Source organism: Aegilops tauschii, chromosome 7 (genome assembly GCF_002575655.3).
Source record: "Aegilops tauschii subsp. strangulata cultivar AL8/78 chromosome 7, Aet v6.0, whole genome shotgun sequence".
Taxonomy (NCBI): Eukaryota; Viridiplantae; Streptophyta; class Magnoliopsida; order Poales; family Poaceae; genus Aegilops; species Aegilops tauschii.
Genome location: NC_053041.3, coordinates 187,227,176 through 187,243,218, shown reverse-complemented (window position 1 = coordinate 187,243,218; position 16,043 = coordinate 187,227,176). Strand labels below are relative to the sequence as shown.

Sequence of the window (16,043 nt, the reverse complement as noted above, 5' to 3'; positions counted from 1 at the left end):
ATGACATGATGCAATGCAAAAATAAAAGAGCAAGCACCAAAAGAAACATGCGGTGATCACGAAAAATATGGAAGTCTTCTGAAGCGTCGGTCTCGGGGCGTCACACTTGCCGCCCGCGCGGCCAAGGGGGGTGGCCAGCACCAGCGACGGCCGCGGGCCGAGGTTGACATCGCTCCATCGCCCGAGGTCGCCGCCTCAGCTCCAAAGCCCCCTGCGCGCGACAGAGAGACAAATCCTCACCACCACCTTCCCTGGTGGTCGCGCGACATTTCGGCGATCTTCTCCGGTGGTGGCGAGGGAGAGGAGAAGGGGGAGGGGTGGTCGGCGGCTAGGGTTAGCGCCGCCCGAGTTACCCCTGCGGGAGCGACACGAGGGCCAAGCGGGCTTTCCCCGAGAAGAAGATTCTTCGTGACATAAATTTCTAGCTCACAATCAGGTACTCACTAGAGTCATAGCTGTTGAGGATGCTCACTCCCATCCAGGCCATTGGGAGACCAGATCTCATGTTGCAAATGTCCCCAACCTCTAGAAAGCTCACTCTCTGAATATTTACCACATCAAGAGAGACTTCAATGGTTTGGCTCACACCTGTGCAAAGGAAGCGTTGAAGAAACTTTTTTTTCATGGTAATACATGTCTCATTTATATCAAAAGGATCATAGTACAAGCCATGTACACACCAGTCTAGCAAAACTGAACAAATAGCAGAACGCTAGCCTTTGCACAAAGGAACAACGCCCAAGAAGTAAAATTACAAACAAGACCGAAGAAACCTCTGAACTTGACACCAACGTCCGTCACCTGCCTCTGGCACCACCACAGTATCCACAAAAGGAAAAAAATGACGGATCGCCTTCATACCTGAGCTCAACGCGGCTCCATCGCTGATATGCAGCCTTGCGGACCTCCAAGGTAGTTCACCAAAGGCGAAACCATTACCGTTGGACGAATCAGACCGGGGCAACACCCCGGACACACCATCGAACTCCAGATCTGGTACCTCCACATGACTAAGACGTCGGAGGAGGAAACCATATCTTCCATCCACGTACCACGAACCCAGCACACAATCCACCATCTTCTAGATGCCGCCGATGTAGACCATAATCTGCATCCGCTCCTGGACTACCTCCCAAGCTCCGCGCCGGCGCTAGAGCAAACATCGTCGTAACGGCGGAGCACGAGGACAAAGGTCCACCACGAGGATGCCACCGTTGTCACACCATCCTTGCTTGAACAGACTGGATTCCAAATCCATCCCCAACCATAGGACCAATCGCCTCATCGGAGTAGGATTTGAAGAAATTTTATTCAGCGTCATCATCGCCGCCATCAAAGCAAAGGCGATGAACAACCTAAACTAAGCAACTTTGCCTAAAACTATCCACACACGTGGATCCGGCGACCCCCCTCACCACCGAGGACCGAGGTCGTCAGCGGAGAGGAGCCACCGGAGGAACTCCCTGGCGGCGCAGACGAGATCGCCTCTTTCTTCGATAGGAAGAAAAGAACGATAGGCAGACGAGCCTAGTCTAACACGACCAATTGATTTGGCAGCTCGTCGAAATGTTGAAGAAACTGAATATGCAATCCCCTTCTTCCTTTTGTACAAATACTTTCCATAGGGGAATGCAATGCCCAATGTTGCTTCTTTTAAGCAACTTTTTTCTGCAAGGTTTCACGATCCATGATGTAAAATGTGTGTGAATCCAATGTATGGCTCCTTTTTTAGATAAAACAATAGTCTCACTGTACATGCCAGTCTATACACCAATATCTGTAAGCCCGTATGTCTGCTCATAAAATTATTGGCACAAATATTCGTAGCCATTGCAACGGCCCAGATAACAAGCTCATGTGCATCTGAGAGTCAAAACGCCACTCTCGAACTTTTTGTGGATATGTTAAGGGGCATAAGTGTGCACTGCTTACTGTACTACCTTAAGATGTTTTGTTGTACTGCTTTATTAGGATGCTTTACCTATTGCTAGGAAATTTGATATTATGACTTAACTATGAATTATGTCTCATGTTAATTCTTGGAATTAAAATATTTTCCCCATTTTCCGACAATCTGGAATCTTTATTCAACTTGTTGCAACTGAAATAATGGCTGGATTCCCTAAAAAAAAAAGGCTGGTGCATCCGATACCATGAGACCTAAGAGTTTTGATGGAAAGAGTTTCCGTAGGTGACAAGCACGAAGGCAAAAAACAGGAATGTAAAATAGTAAGATAGTACAGATTTCAGAATATCGAAAAACTTGTTTTATTGCAAAGAGTAGCGCATCTCCTCCCTCTCGTCCCGTCCTATTGTGAAGAAGACAAAGGAGAATTTTTAAAGGTTGTCTAAAAAAAGGAGATATTTTAAAACCAGTGTGGCAAATTGATTAGGACCAGAACTACACATAAACCCAAGTTTGGCTAAGTTAGAAAATTGATGTGATTGTCAACGAATGACGCCCTCGCTCTCGCCCTCTCCCGCTCCGGGGTCGGCGACCACCATACCGGCGCTGCGCACCCCGTGCTCGTCGGCCACCCCTTCCCCAACCAGCTCCCCTAGCCGCTGGAGCGCACCCGGTTCCTCCGACACGGCCGCTGCTCGCATTCGGGCCGGCCTCGCGGCGTCCGCTCGGGCTGGCGCTGTCGCCAGATCCGCTGGATCTTGCGCTTCTCCCGCGGCCCTTCCCATCTTCGAGGTGGGGGAGTCGAGCCGGCAGGCCGCGCTCAGGCCGCGTGCTGCCCCGCATTCATCACCCGCGCCGGCCTATCCCCCTCGCCTCAAGTCTATCATCCGCACCCCTCACAGCTGCCCCTCCGCTGCGCCGGCACGCCACGGCCGCCTTAAATCCATCGTCTGCGCGCCTTCAGCCCTCGCCATTAACTCGCGGACAGTGCGCCCTCCCTGTGCCGCCCCTCTGCGCGCTCCTCCAATCGGAGTTATCTCGCGTGCACCGCGCCCTGCCCACGCCGCCTCTCAGCGCACCCAGCCTCGCCAGCAGGATTCCCGCGACCCGGTCCAAGGCTCCCCGAAATGGCAGCAGGTCGTTTCAAGGCGCCGGCGGCGTGCGTCGCCCGTACCTGCTCCGGGCAATCGGAGTTATGGCCGCCGCATCTCCCCCGAGGCACGTTGGCTGGCGCAGCAACGCCGCCGCGCCTTCTTAAGGAGGTTCCGGGGTTGCTGTCTTCGGTGTCTCGCCCCTCGCCACCGTGCCGTCGACTGCCGCGACCCAGTGAGATGCGCTGACTGCTGGCGTTTCGGCCATCGGTCCCGCTCCAAGCTCTGTAGTTTCAGCCACCCCCAGCAAGCCCCATCGCACGCCCCACCCCCCAGCCGCCTGCCTCAGCCGCCCACGCCCCGCCCGCTCCCTTGCCGAAGTGCCCCACCGGCGCCGCAGCCCGCCACCCTCCCTCCACCACCCCCAGGCCCTCCCCCACCGTGTGCCATGGCGTACCATCCTGGAGAGGCTTCCCAGCGGCCAGGGGCCGGCACCACCTTCACCTTTTGCACGCCGGCGATGGAGGAGGCGGCGCGCCACTTGCGCTCATCTGCGGTGGTCATCACCATGTCCGAGCTGCGTCGCGACATCAACCCCCAGCTCGTCGCCAAGGCGCTGGAGCGCGACCTCAGCATCCCATGGGAGGAGATGCACGTCTCCAAGCACTCGCCGGAGGACTTCATGGTGCGGTTCGCGCACGCCCGCCACAGGAACGTCGCCGTGGACGCCGGCGTGGCGACATGCCGAGGAGTGGCGCTCACCATCGCCCCGTGGTCGCCGGCGGCTCATGGCCACCAGCGGGCCTGGCGGTTCTACTGCAGGCTTGGGGTAGAGGGAATCCCCGTCCAAGCCTGGACCAAGGAGGCTGTGCAGGACGCCATCGGCCGTTCCTGCCACGTCGAGCGGCTCGAGAGGCAGTCCACGTCGCTCTCCAACACTTCCTGTGTCTTCGCCTGGGCATGGGCGTGGTCTCCTGACGACATCCCCACGGCCAACGGATTCTCCATCATCGACCGCCCCGACGATGGCCGTGGCCGCCAAGCGCTGCCAGAGGGCTGCCCGAGCTCCGACGGGCCCCGCGGCCCGCAGTTTCCGGTGCTCATCCACCTGGACCGCACCCGCGACTACTCGCCGCTTGAAGATCGCCCCCCCCCCCCCCCCCCGGCGCTGACCAGGACTGGCCCCATGATGAGCGCTTCCACTGGGAGCGGCGCACGGAGGACGGCCATGCCGGGACCGGCAGGCGTCGTGCCGTTGCGGCTCCCTGTGCTAGGCCAAGGCCGCGCCCAAGGGACGACGACGATGACAACCAGGGTCGTGACGGGCGCGGTCGGCAGCGCCGTGCCCACTCCCATTCGGCGTGGCGCTCCGGCCTGCTCGGCTGCCGCTCGGACAAGGTTGCGCCTAGCCGCGTTCGGCGCCAAGGCGGCGGTGGCGGCGGCCGCCCCGGTAGGCGCCGGGTGGTCTCCCAGTACGATGAGCCCATCAGGCGGGCCCGCAGCCTGAGCCCACCTTCTGATGGCCTGGGGCGTCGGGACCGCTCTCGCTCGTGGGACCGTGCATCGCCGACAAGCTTGGAGGCTTCCTCCTTGGAGGCAGGTGGCGTGCCTGCCTCCCCGCGCGGCTGCCTGCCCCCAAGCGGCGCGTCGCTCCAGGAGGGCAGGATGCAGGTGCTTCAGGGCGCCCCTGTCGCTCCCGATGAGGTGCCTGCCCCCGTGCTCGATGGGGTCCCCGTGGGCGTCTTCCTCGAGCCTGACATGGGGCCGTTCCACGAGGAGGTGGGGGCCATCTGGGAGGAGCTCACGCGCACTGACCCTCAGTTGTTCGAGCTCGGCGCCCTGACGGCCTGGCAGCCCGGTCAGCTGGCGTCGGGGGTGCAGGCTGCCGTCGACTGCGCGGCCTGGGTGCAGTCGCGCCTTCCCCAACCTCATGGCCTACCTGCATGGGAAGAGTTTGACGAATCTGACCTGGGGATGGGGCCACTCGTGAGCCACGCACCGGCGTCCTCATTTGCCCAAGATCTACTGGCCAAGCCTTGGCCCTCGCTGGGCTATCTGGTGCCCGCCCCGGGCGAGCCCACCCCCCGGTCGCAGCCCAGGAGCTGACCTGGCCGGTGGGGACGGTGAACCACCGGGAGGAGCGCCTCATGTCTGCGGATCAACTCGCGGCGCAGCTTCAGGAACTGGAGGTCGACGAGGCAACCACGTTCATCTCCAAAGTTTTCCGCCTGCTGCCACCCTCCGTCATCGGCGCGCCACCTTGCTTGGCCTCCAATGCCTCCACAGTCGACGCCCTGCCGTGCCCGGCCTCCAATGCCGTGGCACCAGCCCCGGAGCAGCCGACGTTGATGATCAAGACTTCGGCCATCCCCCGCCGGTCCAGCCCGCGGGTCGCGGCCAGGGCGGCCGGAATGACTCAGCAACAGAAGGTGCAAGCAAGGCTCGCCAAGCAGTTGGCGTTCATCGACCACCCAGGCCAGTTCACGGCCGAAGTGCGTCAGCGCTACACCAATCGTTTCAAGACGCCACTGGGAAGGATGGTCTCCGCTCTGGGGCGGGCTGCTGGAGTGCACTCTTCTGCCTCCCTCAACCTTCCGGATGAGGACCTGCTCGAGCTCGCCGGCGACGCTGCCTGATGCACTCCAGATGTCTAGGGGGCCCCGTTCTGTTGCTATGTTAGTCCGTTTCCAGTTCGTTTCCTGTTGTAGCCACCGCGCTGTCCCCGGACCGCGTCGTAGGCTAGGTTTTAGTTTGTTGCGACCTCGCCGGGCGCCCGTGTCGTCACACCGGCCGTATTTATCGATGTATGTTTGCTTCGCTGCTCCCTGTTCGAGCATGCCAATGCAATGGGCCCCTGTTCGTGTTTTCCATGAGTAGCTTTTCTCTTTTGAACTGGAACGCAAGGGGCCTGAACGACCGCGCCCGCAGATGGGGGGTGCGATCTCTGGTGGAGCAGACTAGATGTTCGATCCTTTGTGTGCAGGAAACCAAGCGCGAAGCAATTCCGGCTGCCATGCTTACAGAGATCGCAGGGACGAGGCTGAACAGTTCGCTGGTTCTGCCTGCGGCTGGAACGCGGGGAGGGGTACTGTTGGCCTGGGATGCCGCCTCCTTCCAGATCGACCAGATCGATTTGTCAGCCTTCGCCGTTACCGCGCTAGTGACGCCGCTGGTCGGTGGGGAGGCCTGGACGCTGACCACGGTCTACGGGCCCTCAAAGGACGCTGCCAAACCGCTTTTCCTTGCTGACTTGGCTCAGATCCGTGGGCTTATCTCCGGACCCTGGCTACTAATTGGGGACTTTAACCTAATTTATGAAGCCCGGGACAAGAGCAACTCCAACCTCAATTTGCGGCTCATGGCGCGGTTCCGATCGGCGCTAAATAGCAGCGATCTCAAGGAGATCAATCTGTGTGGTAGGCGGTTCACATGGTCAAACGAGCATGCCTCGCCCACGCTGGTGCGCATGGACCGCGCCTTCTGCACGCTGGAGTGGGATCTTCAGTTCAGCACTGCGCGGCTCCAGCCCCTCGCCACGGCCATGTCAGATCACTGCCCTCTCCTCTTGACGTGTGAATCTTCATCGCAGCGCAGCGCACGGTTCCGCTTCGAAGCCTTCTGGCCGCATGTTTCTGGGTTTAAGGAGGTTGTGGCAGCAGTTTGGAACGCGCCCGGAGTGCAGGGATGTGCGCTTGCCAGGCTGGATGCCAAGCTCAAGCGGGCGGCTAGAGCGCTCCATCTCTGGCACAAGCACCACATTGGGAACACCCGCCTGCAGTTGCTGATGGCGCAGGATACGGTTCTGATGCTCGACCATGCTCAGGAAGATAGGCAGCTCGAGCTGGACGAGCTAATCTGCACAAAGAGCTCAAGTCGCGCATTCTTGGTCTCACAGTTATCGAGCGCATCAAGGCCAGGCAGCGCGCCAGAGTCAGGGAAGTTCGAGCTGGTGATGCCAACACCAAGTACTTCCACATAAAAGCAAATGGCCGCCGAAGGAAAAACTTCATTGCCTCATTGGCTTCGGGCAGCGTTTTGGCCACGGAGCAGCACCACAAGGAGCAGATCGCGACCGAGTTTTTCGACCGCTTGCTCGGGGACCCGGGCTCGGTGTCGACGGGGTTCAACTGGGATGCGCTTGACCTTCCTAGGGCCAATCTCGATGACCTGGAGGCTGCTTTCACCCGGGAGGAAATTGCAGCGGCCATTGCGGACTTGCCGCCGGATCGGGCTCCAGGCCCGGACGGTTTTCCAGGGGCATTCTACAAGGCGGCGGCAGAAATCATCTTAGACGACCTTGTCCTCGCATTCCAGCAGCTGCACTGCATGAATCGGACAGGCCTGCATCTATTCAATGGGGCACACGTTGTGCTCTTGGCCAAGAAGGACGGGGCTTCAAGCATGGCGGACTACAGGCCCATCAGCCTGTTGCACAGTGTGGCGAAGCTCTTCAGCAAAGTACTTGCAATGAGGCTCGCCAAGCGGATTGACACGCTCATCTCGCCGACGCAGAGTGCATTCATCAAGGGCAGATGCATCCAAGACAACTTTATTTTTGTGCAAGGGATGGCGAGGCATTTCCACAGGACGAAGCGGGCCGCTATTTTGCTCAAGCTTGACATAGCAAAAGCATTCGACACTGTCTCATGGCCCTACCCGCTGGACATGATGCGGGCGCGAGGATTCGGGTCACGTTGGTGCAACTGGATCACCATGCTCCTCGCCACCAGCTCGTCCAGGGTGCTCGTCAACGGGGCGTTGGCCCGGTCGATTAGGCACCACAGGGGGCTCAGGCAGGGCGACTCGATCTCCCCGTTCCTGTTCATCCTCGCCATGGAGCCGCTTCAGAGGCTGTTGGACCAGGGCGACTCGATCTCCCCGTTCCTGTTCATCCTCGCCATGGAGCCGCTTCAGAGGCTGTTGGAATTCTCCCGTTGAAGGGGAGAATTCCAAGCCTACGAACCTCTCTCTACGCGAACGATGTTGCTCTTTTCTTAAACCCCGTCCGACAGGAGGTTCAAGCCATCCGGCAGATCCTGCAGGCCTTTGGGCAGGCCACGGGGCTTCAAGTAAATTTCTCCAAGAGCAAGGCCATCCCAATCCGCCCCGAGCTCTTCGATGTGGATGATATCATACAGCCGCTTGGGGCTGCACGTGCCACCCTGCTGTGCTGTTTTTTGGGCCTCCCTCTGTCCCTTCGCAAGGTTCGCAAAGCTGAACTGCAGCCGTTGCTGGACAAGATCTTGGCCAGATTGGCTGCATGGAAATTCAAGCTTTTCACTGCCGCCGACCGTCTTGTGCTACTGAACTCCGTTATCTCGGCGCTGGTCGTATATTGGCTATCAGTTCACCAGTTACCAGCCTGGGTGAGGCGTCAGATCGACAAAATCAGGAGGGCTTGGCTCTGGCGTGGACAGGAAAGCTGCCCTGGAGGGCACTGCAAGGTTGCATGGGGCAGGATATGCAGGCCTAAAGAACTCGGAGGGCTGGGCATCATCGACCTTGACCGCTTCGGCATTGCGCTCAGGCTGAGATGGCTTTGGTGGGAGAAGACGACCCCCTACAAGCCTTGGATCGGTCTTCCTGTGCCTTGCAACGAGGACGACCGCTGGCTGTTCGCGGCAGCCACGACAGTAGCACTAGGCGATGGCCGAACGACCTCCTTCTGGATGGATAGTTGGCTGCAAGGCCAAGCTCCATGCCACATTGCGCCAGAACTGTTTCGCCTCTCCAAACGCAAGCACCGCACCGTGCGTCAGGCACTAACCGGCAACCGCTGGGTAAACGACCTAGGGGGATGAGTTCCAAGCAACCTCCTCGCGGCTTTTGTTTCCCTCTGGGGCCGGATCAATGCTACGACCATCCCTGATACGGGTAGGGACATATTCACCTGGAAGCTTGAGGCCTCTGGCAGCTACTCGGCCTCTTCGGCATACCATTTGCAATTCTTGGGGTCCACCTTCTCGCCTATCATGCAGTCCGTCTGGCATGCCCGGGTGCCGGCCAAGATTAAGTTTTTCTCATGGCTCCTCTCCGCTGGTGGACTGCTCACAGCGGACCGGCTCATGGCCAGGGCATGGCCTAATTCCTATTTCTGTCTGTTATGCTGGCGCAACCTGGAGACCGCTCAGCACTTGTTCAGGGAGTGCACTTGGTCAAGGAACCTCTGGACGGCGGCGGCCAGCCGCTTTCGCGTCCCCACCTTCCTTCCAAGCTCTTGGAGGTCTTCAAAGTGCATGGTGGATTGGCTGGACGGACTTATCACGGTGCCTGTTGGCCGCAAGCGGGCGAGATCAATCGCTCTCCTAATCACCTGGTGGATCTGGCTCGAGCGTAACGGACGCATTTTCATGGATCTCGAGCGCCCTGTCCGGGTAGTGCTGGAGCTTCTCACCGACGAGCTAGCTACGTGGGTATTATCAGGGGGTAACCACTTGATGCTGCGAGAGTGAGGTCTAGGCAGCCTGGGATCCTGTTTTTTCTTTTGTTTTTCGCAACCTTTGGTTGCTTTTGTACAGACTAGCGCTCTGTCGCTGTTTCTTCTCATAATGCAAACGCACTTCGCCTGCGCTTCCTCAAAAAAAAGAAAATTGATGTGAGTACCTCCCAAGCAGCACACATTGCTGATGCTCGAATAAGCTCATCCGAATCTTTGCGAGGCATGTTCAGCCTCTTACCAACAAACATACCCATGGAAAATGATGGTTGGCAAACAGTTAAGCAAGTGCTCAAGGACTAAGCTAGGCCAGACGACAACTGGGTCATCCACCGTAAATAAACAATAGGTGAGACTAATCTTTTTTAGATAAAAGGCCGAGGCCCGACTTTATAAATAAAGCCACCAGGCAGAGTTAAACAGCAGGACGGACAACATAGACATAACAAGAGTAGCACCCAGCACAAATGAAAGGGGAAAGTATCGTACATGGCTCCCACCTCAACACTATGCACAATAGCCAGCTCCTCCCTTGCAGGTGCCAGCAATAAGATGGTTTGTTGAGGCTGCTGCTGCCTGCTGGTGGCAATCCTAAGCTCGGTCAAAGCATCTTAACACCCGCATCATCCAGGAGTTGCACATACAGCAACTCATGGGGAATAGTCAATGCTCGACAGCGCTGTCTAACAAACATGCACAATGCGGCTGGCTCAACTTGCAATTGCTTAGTTTACGTGACCCGCATTTTATATCATCCACTACCACTAGCTTCTGGTCACAACAAGGTTGAGTATGCGAGAAACCATCCCGAGTGGAGCTCCACGACGCGGAGTCATGCCTCACGCGTTGTCTTTTTTATTTTATCCCGCCGGAGTCACAGCGCAGTTTCCCTGCAAAAAAAGGGTCACAATGTATACTTAATTTTCGGTTTGTTTTGATAGGTGAGAACTGAGAGCAATAGCGTTTGATCTGAAGGCATAATTAGGCATGAGACTATAGAACATATGCCCGGTGGTACTGTACAAAAACTTGCACTCCTACCTACTATCACCAAATTTGTACTTTTTTGCGCATTTCTACAGGAATATCACATATAATTTCTACGTCATGTATGTCCCATAAGAACGGATTGCTTCTTCCGTGGACAGAGACCGTTTATCTCGAGGCAACTTCCTCAATCTTCAAATTCCGTTATCCAAGACATCGTGTAAGTGTGCGTGTCAATGTTGCGGTGTATTCTAAAAAGAAGGATTCAGGAGTAAATTCAAGTAGTATGTGGAACGAAACAACCGTCGGTTGTGACTTGTGCCACCCTTACCGGCTTTGCCTCTGCCTCTCAAGCGTTGTCGTCCACCTCTTCTACATCACTAGAGAACAACAACTAACTATAACTAGAAAAATGTACGTGCGCAGAATAAAGTACTAGTGCTCCCGCTCTGCCCAGGCAGTTTCTTCTCCATTGTCTCCCTCGTTCCGCCCACTCCGCTGTTTCGGCTACATTGCACTGCCCCTTCCGCTTGATGAACTTTGATGGCATTCTCCGGCGAGATTCCGACATGGCATCCAGTGAATAACAGTCATGATTGAGACCTTTGGCGCGTCAGCATAAATTAGAAGGTCAATCTGCCGGCAATGCCGTTTCTTCCCGGCATTTTCTCTTTTCAAATTTACGCCGTTATGCCAGGTAGTCATGCTGACGACCAAGCGTGGCTATATATATTTGAGAGAGAGAGAGATCTTCAGCAGGGAAGTCTCGGCACAACTCCCTCCGGCAGTTGGACCTTGAGACACCATTTTGCTATGGAAATGGAGACCGTGCCACCACGCGACATCAGCCAAGATGAGATCGTGGTGGACGTCCCCACGGTGGATCCTACTCCGGGTCCTGAGATCAAGAGTGCTCCGCCTCCTCCGGGTCCTGAGCCCACGGTGGATCCTCCTCGGGGTCCTGAGATCAAGAGTGCCGAGCTCATGCGGGACCTGAGCAAGTACATCCTGCTGCTCGCGACGCTGGTGGCCACGGTGACGTACGCCGCGGGGTTCAACCCGCCGGGAGGCGTCTGGCAGGACACTGATGACGCCATCGGCCGCCTCGCTGGCGACTCCATCATCCGGACTACCAGCTACCGCCGGTACCTGGTGTTCTACTACTGCAACGCCACCGCGTTCGCCTCGTCGCTGGTGGTCATCGTCCTCGTCCTCTTCCTCGCCCTCCTGCGAGACAGGAATAAGTGGATCAGCATGCGGCCGCTGCTGGCAGCCATGGTGTTGGACCTGGTGAGCGTCATGGGGGCCTACGCCGCCGGCACCTGCCGCGACAAGCTCACCACCATCTACTCCTTGGTGCTGGTGGGCCTCGTCGTCCTCTACCTTGTCGGTCAGATGGCGGTGGCTTCCTTCTGCTCAGGTCACTACTTCTACTCCCACAACGACCCCACCGCTGATAAACGGCTCCGCAAGGTCCTGATGCTACTCGCGACGTTTGCGGTGAGCGTCACCTACATAGCCGGGATGAGCACGCCAGGTGGCTTTTGGGACGACCCCGAGAGCGGCCACCGCCCCGGCGACGCGATCCTCAAGGACAGCCACGGCAAGCGCCTGACGACCTTCTTGTGCTTCAACGCCATGGCGTTCGTGGCATCGCTGCTCATCATCGTGGTGCTTCTGGACAGGAAGCCCCGCTTGAAAGAGGCCTACGGGTGTATCACCATTGCGCTGATCAGCCTCGTCGGCGCGTACACCGCCGGCAGCTGCAGGGAGACCGACACCACCATCTATGTCATCAGCCTGGTTGGTGCTGTCCTCGCCTTCATTATATTCCTCCAAGCTGTCATTTATTTCAAAGAAAAAGTGCCCGTTGTTGGGAGGTTCATAGACGACATAAGGGCTGCCTGCTTCTGGGCCAAAATCAAAGACCTCCATAAATCCGTGTCAGGAAGGTTGCAAGTACCAAGGACTCCAAGTCTGCGCACTATTAATAGCAGGTACCACGCCAGCACATACCTTCTTCTTGTTCTTCTTCCTCCTCTGCACATTCCAGCTTACAACTGACCTCTGTTTCTCTGCAACTTCTAGGAAGGCAGCGGACAAGGCTAGCTCCCTTGTGCTGCTGCTCGCCACTCTTGCAGCGGCCATCACGTACCAAGCGGGGTTGGACCCGCCGGGTGGAGTCTGGCAGGAGAACGGGCAAGGGCACATGGCCGGCGACCCGATCCTCCTGACGACGAATCCTGGGCGGTACAAGGCCTTCTTCTACTGCAACTCCGTCGCCTTTGTGGCATCCTTGGTCGCCATCATCCTGGTCCAGAACAAGCTTCTGCTCAAGACCCACGTGCTGGAGGCAGCCATGGTATTGGACTTGTTTGGCCTCATCGGTGCATACGCCGCCGGGAGCTGCCGGGATGTAAGCACCTCCATTTACGCCATGGCCTTGGCAGGGGGCGTCCTGGTCTACGTGGTGATCCATGTCGTCTTCTTCACGCTGGACCACACCGACACCATAACCCCGCAGGAAATTGAGATGGTGGAGAAGAGGCGCAAGCGGCTGCTCCTCTTCGCGGTCTTGGCCGCAACCGTCACTTACCAAGCCGGGTTGACTCCTCCAGGCGGTTTCCGGCTCCATGACGATGAGTCTGGTGGGTTTCAAGCAGGTGACCCGGTCCTCTTAAACAACTTCCCCCGCCGCTACACCGCCTATTTCTACTGCAACTCGGTGAGCTTCATGCTGTCCATTGCCCTCATCATACTGCTGGTGAACCCACATCTATACAGGCCAGCCATACGAAGCTATGCGCTCGCTATTTGCACGGCGGTGGGCATGTTTGGCCTGATGGGGGCCTATGCTGCCGGAAGCACACAGCATCTGAAAACATCCATCTACATCTTCGCGCTGGTGGTTGTGGTCCTCTTCGTTATAGCTGCACTGTTCCTATTGTTCTTGAATAAGAACAGAAACACCAGCAGTCAACCGAAGCCAGAGAACGGTGAGGACGATAAGAAGACAACATATGCCAAGCAAAAATACCTGATGCTGCTAGGAATCCTTGTGGCAAGTGTCACCTACCAAGCCGGCCTAGATCCGCCCGGGGGAGCTTGGCAGCACAGCAGTGAATGGTACGACGCAGGCAACCCGGTCATGCATGACAACAGGAGGCCCCGGTACCTCGCCTTCTTCTACAGCAACTCTACGTCCTTCGTGGCGTCCATTGTTGTTATCATCATTTTGCTACTGGAGTGGAAGGACAAGACGAAAAGGTCCCTCACACTCAGGGTGTTGAGCACGACGATTGTGCTGGATTTGCTCGCTCTCTTGGTGGCCTACGCAGCAGGCTCCAGCAGGGGGTGGAAGACGTCTGTGTATGTCGTTGCACTGATCATTGCCGTGCTGGCCTACATTGCAATTCATGTAATCCTGGCATTCCTGTGTTCACATCCTGATGACAGTTCTCAGCACCCGGAAAATCCTCCTCCGATACAGGAGGAGGCGAACGGTGGGAATCAGGCATAGTTAGCTGCAGTATCGCCCCCTTTATTATCAGTGTGCTGTGCAGTTCTGTTCATGTGAGATAGAGAGAGTACTCGATGTGAGTACGACACACTTGCCAAAATTCAAGGTAGTTTCTCTTTTTTGTATTTTCATTTCTCACCATTTTGTGCCCCAATTTGATCTATTGCTTAACATTATGTAAGATATAGTACAACAGGGGGGGAATCTGATTAGATTCTTTTTGGGAGTGTCTATATAGCACTCTTGACTGATTTCCAATTGGCCAACTGCCTCACCCCCGCCCGTTGCCACGGCATCCGTGTAATTGCTGGCTCCAGCTCGGGCTCAACAGAATTGAAGATGGAAGAGGATATTTCTTTTTGCAAGAAAATTCTGGTCGTTGTCGAAGCGGAAGTGAATATCCGTTTTTCTCTACACCTGTTCTTAGATATCTGGTGCTCAGCTTTGTCGGGTTTCTTCTATCCTCTTCTCCCGGTACATCTGCAGTTTACTTTACTTATTAACTGGATTATTCAAAATCACTAATGCTAGTATGTTGGAGTTGACCAAAAAGGGCAACTCCTTTGCCTCATGAATATTCCGACTCGGGTGCAGACCTGAATCCAGTGGTTGTGGTAGGTTCACACGCAGTGTATTAATCCATGGTAAGTGGCCGAGCCAGGATTGGAGTAAACACCGGTCCAAAAAAAATTGGCGAGACGGATTTTTTTACCGCCTATAACTATCCCTGAAGTACCTCATAGCCACTAAAAACATACCACATGCAAAAGCAAACAATATGGCTCAATTGCACAATTAAACTAGAATTTAAACTCAATGCTTATGGATCCTTAAATCTGCGAAGCTACATGCTACATGGTATGAATTATTTTTTTGTATTAAGACAAAAAAACACCTTTTCTGTCAAGAGAAAACACACTTCACTTGAGACATAACATATTAGTAATGCTTTACCTCAAAGAAGTAGTAGGTCAGAAGTTCTGCTCGAGTGTGTTTATTTTCTTGGACGAAATGTGTTGCTGCAGCTGTTTGGCACCGTGCACAAGGTCTAGCAAACAGCTCCTGCTAAAAAAAATGAACGTGCTGAACACATCAAATCTGCTTCAATTTAAAGCGGCAGAACTAAGCACATAGTTGTGGGCACACCAGCAAATAAATCTAAATGTATGAAGAATAAATCTTCAGAAAGGCGTGGTCAATAGAACAGTTTGCTGGAACACTCTGTCGGGAGGGCGACGGGGCGGCGGGCCGTCGGGCCGGCGGCACAAGATAGGCGGCTGCTGGGGCCGGCAAGGCGCCGGCTAGGGAACACTGCCGCCATGCCACGAGTTAGGGATCGGGGTGTGGACGCAGGGGATTACGGGGGAGCGAGGAGCAGGGAGGCGGGAGGGAAGCGCCGGCCGGTGCAGGGGGAAGGTGCGGCTGTCCAGTGTCCGGGGCGCTGCCGAGCCAGTTCGCATCGCTGGTCGCACGGGCTAGGACCGGTCGCTCCTCGCGCGTGGAGACGGGAATGCTAGCTGAAGGGGAGGGCAAATTGGGCCGGCCCAGCCGCGAGAGAGGCCACAACCTCGTTTTCCTCTTCTTCTTTTACGTTTTCTTATTTAATTTTTTTGCTTTATTTTTGTACTTTTGTTTATACTTTAAAATGTCGAACAAGTATTTGAAAAATGTTGAAAAAGTATTTGGAAAATGTTGAACAAGTACTTAAAAAATTCTTAACAAGTATTTGGAAAATGTTGAACAAGTACTTGGGAAAATGTTAATCATGTATATAAAAATTTTAATCAAGCATTCGAAATAAAAATGTTGAAAAATTATTTGAAAAATGTTGAACAAGCATTTCAGAGAAAATGGTGAAGAAGTATTTGAAAAATGTTAAATGTGTATTTAAAAAATGTTGACCATATAGTAATAAAATGGTGAATTTTATAGACCTTGTATATAAAAATGTTAACCAAACATTTAAAAAAAGTTGAACAAGTATTTTAAAATGTTAATCAAGCATTTTAAAAATATTAAATGTGTATAGAAAGAATGTTGACCCTGTATTTAGGAAATGATGAATATTTTTTTATCATGTTTATACATTTTTAATGAAGCATT

At 55.1% G+C, this 16,043-nt stretch overlaps 2 protein-coding genes across 2 annotated transcripts; both read left to right on the top strand.

The window, feature by feature from the left end:
• Positions 1-6,010: 6,010 nt before the first annotated feature.
• Positions 6,011-9,449, top strand: LOC141027017 (uncharacterized). Its single transcript, XM_073503929.1, has 4 exons — positions 6,011-6,946; positions 7,048-7,930; positions 8,020-8,777; positions 8,895-9,449. The coding sequence occupies exons 1-4, from the start codon at positions 6,011-6,013 to the stop codon at positions 9,447-9,449; spliced, it is 3,132 nt and encodes a 1,043-aa protein (XP_073360030.1).
• Positions 9,450-11,216: 1,767 nt separating this feature from the next.
• LOC109785175 (uncharacterized) lies at positions 11,217-15,418 on the top strand. The gene is made up of 2 exons (XM_020343785.4): positions 11,217-12,283; positions 12,474-15,418. Exons 1-2 carry the CDS (start codon positions 11,234-11,236, stop codon positions 13,938-13,940), a joined length of 2,517 nt encoding a protein of 838 aa, XP_020199374.2. The 5' UTR covers positions 11,217-11,233; the 3' UTR covers positions 13,941-15,418.
• Positions 15,419-16,043: the final 625 nt, after the last annotated feature.